The sequence below is a fragment of the Cottoperca gobio genome, chromosome 24 (genome assembly GCF_900634415.1).
Source record: "Cottoperca gobio chromosome 24, fCotGob3.1, whole genome shotgun sequence".
Classification (NCBI taxonomy): domain Eukaryota; kingdom Metazoa; phylum Chordata; class Actinopteri; order Perciformes; family Bovichtidae; genus Cottoperca; species Cottoperca gobio.
Genome location: NC_041378.1, coordinates 5943803 through 5954674, shown reverse-complemented (window position 1 = coordinate 5954674; position 10872 = coordinate 5943803). Strand labels below are relative to the sequence as shown.

The 10872-nt window shown below is 40.0% G+C and overlaps 2 protein-coding genes across 4 annotated transcripts in view; both read left to right on the top strand.

Moving 5' to 3' along the window:
* Nucleotides 1-817: 817 nt before the first annotated feature.
* On the top strand, nucleotides 818-7909 carry dtl (denticleless E3 ubiquitin protein ligase homolog (Drosophila)). Its single transcript, XM_029425349.1, has 15 exons — nucleotides 818-1057; nucleotides 1556-1693; nucleotides 1795-1887; nucleotides 1971-2032; nucleotides 2261-2381; nucleotides 2704-2769; nucleotides 2908-3023; nucleotides 3111-3184; nucleotides 3302-3408; nucleotides 3497-3601; nucleotides 4128-4240; nucleotides 4359-4448; nucleotides 4600-4723; nucleotides 5241-5890; nucleotides 6717-7909. Exons 1-15 carry the CDS (start codon nucleotides 1006-1008, stop codon nucleotides 6780-6782), a joined length of 1977 nt encoding a protein of 658 aa, XP_029281209.1. The 5' UTR covers nucleotides 818-1005; the 3' UTR covers nucleotides 6783-7909.
* Nucleotides 7910-8407: 498 nt separating this feature from the next.
* Nucleotides 8408-10872, top strand: part of ppp2r5a (protein phosphatase 2, regulatory subunit B', alpha isoform) — a 33370-nt gene continuing 30905 nt past the window's right edge. For 2 of the 3 annotated variants that reach the window (XM_029462877.1, XM_029462875.1), the window contains exon 1: nucleotides 8408-9521. In XM_029462877.1, coding sequence (XP_029318737.1) covers nucleotides 9374-9521 — 148 coding nt within the window. In that variant the 5' untranslated portion in view covers nucleotides 8408-9373. The remainder of the gene's footprint in view (nucleotides 9522-10872) is intronic. The other variant, XM_029462876.1, reaches the window with a different exon arrangement.

Below are 10872 nucleotides of genomic sequence, written 5' to 3'. Positions count from 1 at the left end.
TCAAAATAATTCTGTTTAGAAAGTGTGATGTATTGTTATAGATTAAATCATCATTATTATTATTTTTAACATTAGATAAGATGGTGCTAAATTGTTTAAATTCATTCATGAAGTGCAGGAAAGTTGGCTTGGTTCCTGACAATTTCTTCTTATGAAAATGGAGTTTTCCAAAAACAACAAATAGTTGTATGGTATATAGTATCTTATTTCCAATCTTATCTTGGCTATCATAACATTCATCTTAAATTAGACTACTTCAATCCAAATGATGTGTACAGATGTGTCTACTAGAGAAATCACACACATTTGAGAATCTTTCTAATACAATTGTTACCGTGTGAATTCTATGTAATATCTTGAATGAGATTTGTTATTGATACAGTATTTAGCACAGATTTACTATGCTTTCTCTAACTGTATGTCATTAAATAAGGAAGACCAAAACATCTCTATATGAACGGACAGTAACATAACTGTGTTACTAATGTTTTTACTTGAGCACTTCTCTTTCAATATACTAGTTAACACAATCTTTATAATTTAAAGGTAGATCTACAGCCCCAGAGTTTAGGGGGGGAAACACTTTCTAGAAAAGGATTAAAGACGACGACATTAACATGGGCTACTCCTTTGGTATTTTGAATTTATAAAGAAATTATTTATGAGATAAGAAATAACCATCATGATTAGGTAATTGGCCTCCTGTCACTTTTCCATTTCAAATGTCCATAGTCCTATTTTTATATCGGATGTGATCAGTCGGTAGTTATTATGGCAAACTTTACAGAATAGCGCGACAAAGGAAGCGGAAGTGGAAGCGCTGCTCGTTTCAACCAATGGGAGCGCGTAACGCAAGTTTAGCGGGGGATTCGGTCCCTGTGTTGTTCGCGGGAAAAAACAAGCACCAGCAGCAGCTCGGAGAGGACCACCAGCTAATCTGACAAAACTTCTCAGTGTTATTAAAAAATAACTTCATATCGTCCTGTAGCCTACTGGAGTGTCGGGATGCTTTTCCGCTCAATAGTTGACAGAGGAGTGGGCAGACGAAGGCAGAATGGTGAGAGAATCAATGTTTTGGGGATTATTTGTGGAGCTGTTCACTTCCCGGGTGTGCCCTGTGCTTAATTGTGCTAAGCAAATGTAAAATAAGTGAACAATAAGGGTAATGTAAGCTAACAGTAATGTGGTTATGTCTGGAGTTGTAGCAGTTTACAGTTTGATCTTTGGTCGTCACAGTTCTGTTACCATCGCAGTATGATTTAAATGTGGGTCAAATTAGCGTTAGTTTACGTTAATTATGTAACGTAGTGTTACACAAATAAGCGTAAAGTCTGAGATGCTTCATTTAATCAGGGAGTCACATTGAGACCTAAATACAGAGAAAAAAAAGATATTGGTAATGACATTAAAAATAAAGCAAACATTTGCAAAGATTTACACAGAAAAAGTTCTGTGGAGTAAAATCACACAATTGAAGTAGTAGTAGTAGTAGTAGTAGTAGTAGTAGTAGTAGTAGAACAATATCCTACTACATGTGCTTTCTTCTTCTTCCCAGCCCTCGCTGCAGACCCCTGGCCCAGGTACCCTCTGAGCTCTCTGCTGGGAGGCTACCACTGCGTCCGACATGATGAACACATCTCCTATGGCAACCTGGGTGACTCCGTGCCACCATTTGGATTGGCTTTCTCCTCTGGTAACCCACTGTAACTATACATGCCACATTATCCTCCAAAGATACAGAGCTATGAGCTGTTTTGCCATTAATATGCATCTAACCGGTCTGTCTCTCTTCAGTGGGGCACATGCAGAACATCCTTGCAGCAGCTAATGAAGAAGGCATTGTTAGGATCTACAACACAGAGAGTCGTGAAAAGCCACTTCTCAAAGGTATGTGCAGAAACTCCCTTTTTTCACAATAGCTCTGGTCAATATCAGGAAATATCCGGCTAATGGTGTGTGAATGTTTGCAGAATGGCTGGCTCATGAAAATGCTGTCTTTGACATAGCCTGGGTACCGGGGGAGCCTCACTTAGTAAGTACAATTCAAATTCATGCCATACCATCAGTCCGTAACATCTTTTCAATGCTTTAAATAAATGCATTTGACATAAAAACATCTCATATTTGGTCCTCAAACTGATATCTTTGACATATTCATTGATATTGCATGGTTTATTTTGTTTATGACTCTTGTTGACTTCATTTTCTTGCATATAAAGCTGCCTTTAAATACATTTTATTGATTATGTGTTATCCTCAGGTGACTGCTGCTGGCGATCAGATGGCCAGGCTGTGGGATGTGATGTCAGGGGAGCTGTTAGGCAGCTTCAAGGGCCACCTCTGCAGCCTCAAGTCTGTTGCATTCACACCGCAGGAGAAAGGTATACTATATACTGACCAAATACTGTATGGGGATCTGTGGGGGATATTTTGTTCCCTGTTTTCTCCCAAAATACACAAGAAAACACTGTGTTGTTGGTGTGACTCTGGGGCTATGGCAGCCTGTTATTTATTGAAACATTTCACCTATTGGTAGCATTAATAACCAGTACTGTATATGCCCGGAAGAAAAAATGATATACTTAAAATAAGCTGTATTTTTGCAGTACTTAATGTTAAGTAGATACATGACATTGTATATTTAAATATATTATTGATGCTTTGTTGTTTCTCATTATTGATGCTTTGTATTCTATTGAACAGCTGTGTTCTGTACCGGGGCCAGAGATGGAAATATTATGGTCTGGGACACCAGGTGCAGCAAAAAAGGTATCAATTGGACATTTCAGTTTTATACAAATACAAATGTTTTTGTATGTTATAATGTATTAGGCCTTATGGGGCAAATGCATAACGATTAGTTGGGTTTCTTATGTGTGTGTGATCATGTTTGTGTCTTCCTCTCAGATGGTTTCTACAGACAGGTGAAACAGATCAGTGGCGCTCACAACAAAGCAGAGACAAACCCCCCCACCAAAACAAAGAAGAGGCGGGGCAGCACACGCGGCATGGCTCCCAGTGTGGTGAGTTTCTTCAACAACTTTAATAAAATGAAGAGTAGGGCTGTGCAGAAGGGAGGACGATCTCTGAGCGCCTCATCTCTCTTGCAGGATACCCAGCAGAGCGTCACAGTGGTTTTGTTTCAGGATCAGCACACCCTCATCTCTTCTGGGGCTGTTGATGGGTAAGAAATCCCTGTTCCTTGTTTCTAACATGCAGCAAGCCAGTATACAATGACTTCCAGAACAAATATGTGCATGATTACATTTTTAAAATTTGAAATGTTATTCCTTTTAACCAGAGTAATCAAGATGTGGGATCTGAGGAAGAACTACACTGCAAACCGCCACGAACCTGTTCCACTGCAGACGTACCCGTACCCGGGTTCTTGCATGCGCATGCGACTCGGTGAGTGTTGTACAATACTGGCCGTCGTGTTTACCTGAAATATACAAATGACCAAAATAAGCTGAATGTTGTTTTGCATGCGTTTCAGGTTATTCCGGACTCGTTCTGGACTCCACCAGATCCAAGATCATATGTAACTGCACTGATGATAATATCTACATGTTCAATGTCAGTGGAGTGAAAACGACTCCAGGTAAACAAGGACTCCACTCTGACTATATTGTGCGTCTGTGCCAAAATAGACACTTTTTAGTTCATCCCTTATTTAATTAATTTCCATTGCATAGCACTAGATGGGGCTGCAAACTAATGTCCTTTTGTTTTAACTGCCACGAGGAGCAGAGAGTAGAGCAAGAGGACACTGTCTGATAGAGGAAGTGGAGAGATGCAGGGACTTTCTGTGCTTGTATGAGCATATACTAATATCTTTAAGTCAAAGCCTTAAGTAAATATGTGAAGTCCTGAGGCTTGCAGAACCATAACCAGACTCCTAATCACTGAACCAGCTGGTTTATACTCACATTTAAAGCACATGATCTTAAGGGCAGTTGAGTTTATCTGTTATTAACACATTGCATCTCATTAAGGATCCTGTCATTTGTTTGTATTACTCTATTCTTTTATTTTTGATGGATTCTTTCCCCCAAGGCTTGATTGCTGTCTGAATTTAAATCTGTATTTAGTGATTCTGATACTGTTGTTTTTGTTTTCCTCCACAGTGGGAGCTTTCAGTGGGCACCAGAACTCCTCATTTTACGTCAAGTCCACTATCAGCCCAGACGACCAGTTCTTGGCCAGTGGCTCAAGTGACAATAACGCATACATCTGGAAGGTACTGTCTCAATTTTAGTATGCCATATTAACATTAAAGTCGTGTTTTGTAATGTTTCAGGGTGATTTTATTATGATTGTGTGTTTTTAGAGTTTTTCCATCTTATTTTACATTTCAGATCTCCGATCCTAAACTTCCTCCCATGACGCTCCAAGGACATAGCGAGGAAGTGACGTCTGTTGCATGGTGTCCGACTGATTTTTCTAAGGTGAGGCGACAAACACTTTCATTCTTAGAGTTTTTCAAACACTCTTTGAGTAGGATTCAGAGTTTTATGTGTCTGCCGTGAAGCTGAGCTGTTTTACTAGACCAGGAAGATGGGTTTAGGCGGTGTATAATCCCCACTGCTCTGTTTGCAGATTGCTTCCTGTTCTGATGACCACACTGTACGGATCTGGAGACTTCACCGGGAAATGGATGGAGCACCATCTTCAGTGGGAGAGGCCAACCTCGTGGGCTGGGCACGTTCTAAATCTCCCTCAAGTAAGCATTATTACTATTATATTACTACTCCATATCGCCTTCTACAACAATCTAGACAATGTCTTTCGTTGTCTATTCTAGTTGTCATAGTGTTTACTTACCTTGGCATGAGAAATGTGGAGGTGCTTTGTCATAAATCACTGCTGCAGAGCTGCGACAATAAGTCGATCGACAGAAAAAGAATCGCCAACTATTTTGATAATCAGGTTAGTCGGTAAAGTTTCATGCAAAACATGCCGTTTTAAAATCTGGAGATTTCCTGCGTTGCTCTGTTTTATATCGTATTAAATTAAATTGATGTGTTTGGGTTTTGCACTGATGAAACAAGACATTTAAAGACATCACCTTACATGTTATAGACCAGACAGTGAATTGATTCATCTAGATTATCAGTGGATTAATTGATAATGAAAATAATCGTTAGTTGCCAACATGCACTGATGCCCTGCCCGTGAATGCAAAATGTGTTATTCAAAGTATTCATGTTGAACTAACGAGGACTTCTGTGTTTGTTAAGGGCCTTCAATCAAATCTGAAACAACCCCTGCCAAGAACCAGAAGACAGAGAGTCTTGGAGGCTTGGCATCACCCCAGCTCGCTGCCTGTGCTCCCAGTGGAGCCGCTCTGCCTCTGCCATCCAGCACCACCTCACCCATCCCTTCTCAGGGTGCTAGGGCTGCTGCTGTTCGCCTGGGAACACCATCTTCTATCAAACAGTGGTTATCCCCGAGCCGTGGGTCTTCTGCTCAGGCCAGCCCTCAGCTCCGCAGGGTGTTGAGCCCGTGCCCACAGAGCCCAGCGAGCAGCGTCTCTCTCACAGAGCGACGGGCCAAACGCAGGCTGGAGACGGGTGACGGTGCATCTGCAGGCTGTGGGGGTGCAGAACAGTGTGACTGTGTTACTGAACTCTACCCAGCGGCCAAGAGAAGCAGAGCCCTGTCTGGAATCTGCTGCTCCTCTCAAGAGAGCCGGCTACAAACAGACTGTCACACAGAGGACAGCAAGCAAGTCTCACCAAGACAGACTGGCAAGGAGAACTGCTCTCCCGGAGCAATGGACTGGTTGTCAGTGATGGGCCAAAAGATGAGGAAAGTTCAAGGAAGCCCGACTACTCCCAGAAGCCCCAGTGCCTCTAAGAAACAAGAAGGCAAGACGCCAACTTCACCGGTAAGCACAAAGATTTCTGCTTCAGAAGTTAATAAGTTTGACTTTTTCTCAGAGGTGTTAGTGTTAATTTATTATGTCCTATTGTGCGCTGTTCCCTCTTAGAGCTTTTTCCTTGTCAGCAGAATTATTTTCTTAAACACCACTGTTAGATTATGAAGACTGAAATAATGAAGTTCTTTTCGGAGTAGCACTTTCTAAAAGCAATAGTTCGACATTTTGGGAAATAGGCTTACTTTCTTTCTTGCCGTCTATACTGCCCACTATCTAATGAAGGCATAAATACCAACCCTAGCAGCTGGTTAGCTTAGCTTAGCACAAAGACTGGAAGTATGGGAAAACAGCTAGCTTGACTCTGTCCAAAGGTAACACTATGTCATTATCATTTCATATTCTAAAGCACTTTGTTTTTTAAAGTGCTATATTATTATTATTATTATTATTATTATTATTATTATTATTATTATTTTATTATTATTATACCACCTTTGGTCAGGGCCAGGCTAGCTGTTTCCCCCTGTTTCTAGTTTTAATGCTAAGCTAACCTAACCGGCCGCTCAATGTTGCATCAACACTGCAACTGTTCTGTTAACGCCTCCTTTCACTTTCACTTCCTTGAAATGTTGAAATGAGTTTAGAAATTCAAGCTTACTCTTTTGCATCCTCATTAAAATTCACTGGAAAATAATTACTGCATTTACAATAGAAACACACAGGCTTGAAGAAGGATGGTTTGGTCTATCCGTGTGAATGTTTACATGCATGGGGGTGTTTTATAGCCATTGAGATGAATAATTGCAGTTGACCTTTTTTGTTTCTTGTTTTCCAGACCATCCGCTCACCACAAAGCCTGAAGAAAATCTCCATGTATTTCACGAGAAGGCCTCTGGAGTGACCACTTGTTCCAGATGGATTCTCTGTGTTTCTGTTTAAAATGTTAAAATGTTTTATTTTGAGTATTTTTAACCTGAACCCACAGACAATAAGCCTCTAAGAACACATCTATATTCATATTACATGAGCACATGAACCTGGGCTGCATCGAGATATTTGACTCTGCAGTTTTCACATCCCGAGAGGCTGTTTTTTTTTTTTTTTAATCGGGCCATTGGTTTTGCAGTTGCCTCCTACACAATATTCTAGTGCTGGGCAGAATCTCTGGTTGAAAATAAATCAAGTTGTATGTTGCTGAGTAAATCTTACATTTTACTCAAGCTTGACAACTTCAAGAGATACATTAGTGTTTAACACAAGAACCCACATTTAATAAAGTTGTTCAGGAGGTCGACCAGTTATACATCCACAAGTGCAGAGAAAAATGTTTGTCTGCAGGTGTGGACATTTTAAATTCTGCTAAAAAAAACAAACATTTATTTGATCCACATCTTTGAGCAGTTTTATGAACTTTAGTTTATTTATCGCTTCATCTCCTTGTGGGTTTTTCATGTTCGGGTTTTGACCTTTTTCTTTTCAGTGTTGCATATATATACATTTCTGCAAAATACTTTTTCTTGAGCAAATGCTTAAGTTGTTTATATGTACAAAATAACCAATGGTTGTTGCATGGTTCATTTGTATATAATTTACCCAAATGTCCTGTGTTCAGATTTTATCAAATTGAAAAGAGTTTTCAAAGTGTTTTGCATGCTATTGGTTGCATATTATGTTTGTGTGATGAGTGCTTGGTGGTGAGACACAGGTCACAGTAATGTCATGAATTTAATCATGACAATGTGACTTTGAAGTGGTTACAAGTCACATTAACCATATTTTTCTTCTCTGACTGTTTTATTTGAAGACTTGTTAGGGGTGTATAAATTAAAATAATTCAGTGATTTTAAAGAGAAAACAGGAAATGTAGATGAAATGTGTCTTCCTTGCTTTTTCTAGCCTGTTAAGCTTCTCACAGCTTTTTCGATTTGTTTAATGACCCCTTAGCAGGGCCCTGACTCCCAGGTTTGAACCACTGCTGTAAGCTATGTTCTTCAATTCTCAGCTGAATATTAAATTGGGAGGACCGTCTCACAATTTTACTAGCTTTTTTTTTAAATTGTCTTAACATATAGCTCCATTTCTTTCTTGGAAACATGACCGTGAGGTTTTACTTTTGCAAATTTACATTTATGAATGTAAACTAAATATATAATGAGATTAATTAGAAAATATTATCTTTCGGATATTTAATTATTATCCAAGATAAATCTCCAATTCCCACAGTTTATGTGAATGTATATATTTCCAGGACAGATGGATCCTAAATAAATATAATTTTTGAATTTAACAAAAGGATCTAACCGGGTAACGTCGATGAATGACTTTCATTTCAACCAGCATTTTTGTGGGAACATCTACTACAGCTGCCACTCCTCGTTCAACTGTACAAGCGTCACGTATTTGTTTTTACATGTCACATGCTCAGGGCCCGCCTTCTGCGACACTTGATTCGTTAAAAAAGTTTACAGGTTTTTAAGTCTCTGCTTGTGATTGGCCGATAGAGACGTCCCTCAGTGACGTACACCTGTCAGGCTCTTCAGTCCAGCGAACAGTGAAGTCAGACAGACAACGACTGAACGGCTGCACTGGGAGTGTTTATGGCTGCGTACTCAGCACGACGTGCAGTAATTTGTTGTATTTGAGAATACTCGGTGTTTTTAGAGGCCATGAAAACGAAACTACCGCTCCTAATTCAACAAGGAATGTAGTTAAGAAAAAGTCGACTGAATGTGGACACGGCTAACTTTTAAGAGACTCAGTCGTCGAGCGAAATTCAACTTCATCGATCGCGGATAGTTCTTCTGAAAATACAGTCAGCGGAAGTCTAACTAGGATTAAAAGCAGTGCTTGAAGACATGGACTTGGTGTTTTTTCGAGGAACTACATGAATTTAACGGAGCAACTATCCTTTTGTAACTTTTCTTCCTCAACAGAGGTGCAAACTGTTGTCGTAGTGGCGTACATTAACGTCGGCTAATTTTAGCAAGCTAGCTAGGACATTAGCAAGCAGCCTAGCATTACAGTAGTTTGCTACTGCCAGGACTATTTCAGGCAACTTTTTTTTATGACAATGTTTAGCATGTGTTTTGCAACAGGTAGATATTTTGCAAACACGACGAAGCAGTAAAAAATAACATCAGAAAATTTGAAACTTGAGCGATAATTTTTCTTATGTTTGTAACTCCCAGGTTTCCTGCGGGCAATGTAATGAGTTGTAGTTTGGCTTTTTGCTTCGTGTTTTGAAGATTGTCCCCCGTGTTTTCAGAAAACAAGTTACCCGAATGATGCAGTCTTTGGACACAGTCTAATCCCAATACCGAGCGACCATGTTGGATCATACAGAATAACACCACTGTTGGACTGTAGGAGACGAGCTTCAAGTCGTGCAGTTGGCTCCATATTTTTGTGCTGATGCGAACAGAAGAGGAAACCTTTTGTTTGTCCTAGGGATACAATAGCTTGCCTGAAGTCTTCATCAGTTTATGCATCAAAATGTCGGCCATCTCCGCATCCGAGAAAGTGGACGGGTTTACGAGAAAGTCCATGAGGAAGGCCCAGAAACAGAGAAAATCCCAAGGCTCTTCTCAATACCGCACACAGAGCGCTCCGGTCGAGCTTTCACCGCTGCCACAGCTCAAAGGTACGGTAAGAGGATGAAGGGGTCTGCAGCTTAAAATAGGCTATTTGTCATGACCAGTGTGTTATGTGTGCTGCTATATCTGTAGCAGTTACATTCAGCATGCAGCCCATAACCAGAATTGTAGCAAACATAAATGAAGTGAATGTATTTTGTGCACATATTTTACATACAGTACTATGCGTAAATCTGAAAAAGGAAACACAAGTTGTGAACACATCTCTAAACATTTCCTTCTCAGTGTTTTTGCTACAAGAATGAACCACAGTGCATTACACAAAATCACATGCACTGAAGTGAATTGCATCAGTTTTGTACTCTTATTGTAAAATACTGCATTTTGTCATCGTTCTGGTTACTTCCTTTGCATCACAGTTGCTTTGTGCTTGTAGTTACAAGGTGCTTTCACAGAGACCAAGAGTAGCCTCACTAGAGCTGTTGGGGCTGAATTGACATGCAGAGGCACATCCAGAGAGTAATGTTAAACAAGGGGTTAAAAGGGATTTATGCATGTGCATCAAGGTGTTGTGGAGGTCACACAAATGTGACTACAGTTTATTTATTTAACATGAGCACGACCTAGCTATAGCTAATTTACATATGTTGTCCCTGTACAGGAACATATACAAAAAACAATAGAGCACAATAGAACAAGTCAAATGCATAACCGTTTGCAAAATTTACGAACAGTACATCAAATGTACAACAATGTCATTGCATGGTCAACATGTTGGACAACAGCTGGTTCCATACAAAGGTTTAGATCAGTGATCACATGGTTGGTTTGTCTTGAGCCACGTTTTAAGAGTTTTAAAAAATACTGAAGTGTGTACATTGTGCTCTGATGTGAGTGGATTGAGTTCCATTCATCTGCTGCTCTGACTGAAAATGCTGATTTTTCCGAAAGCAGTTTTCCTAAATTTAGCCGAGCAGTCACCTCTGGCTGAGGAAGGAGAAACAATGTGTAAAACACAAGTCCTGTGATTGGTCAGAATGAGTTGCTTTTGTTTTCCTCTTGCATGTTGATGCTGGTAGAGGCTGTTGATAGTGAAGACAGCCGTTAAAGAAAGGTTCAGGAATATTTTCTCTATGGCTTGAAGATATATATAATTTATGATGTTACACAGCCATTTCCAGTGCAAACATGCTGGATTACAACTCAAGTGCTGTTCCAGAGGCAGGATTGCTGGAACGCCTCAGAGCTGAAGCATACAGCCATCTTAACTCATTCTCAGACACAATCCAAATCAGCCCAGAAAGTCTAAGAATTTGAACTTAAAGCCTGCATGTCACAAGCCACATGATCCAAGCCTAATGCGTAAGCATACTCACAATACACTACAGTTGTATTTAC

Excerpts from the sequence above, each read along its gene's own strand:
- dtl (XM_029425349.1), top strand. The coding sequence starts at position 1,006 with ATGCTTTTCCGCTCAATAGTTGACAGAGGAGTGGGCAGACGAAGGCAG. Across the intron at positions 2,382-2,703 it reads ATTCACACCGCAGGAGAAAG|CTGTGTTCTGTACCGGGGCC; the intron begins GTATACTATATA and ends TCTATTGAACAG. Across the intron at positions 2,770-2,907 it reads CACCAGGTGCAGCAAAAAAG|ATGGTTTCTACAGACAGGTG; the intron begins GTATCAATTGGA and ends TCTTCCTCTCAG.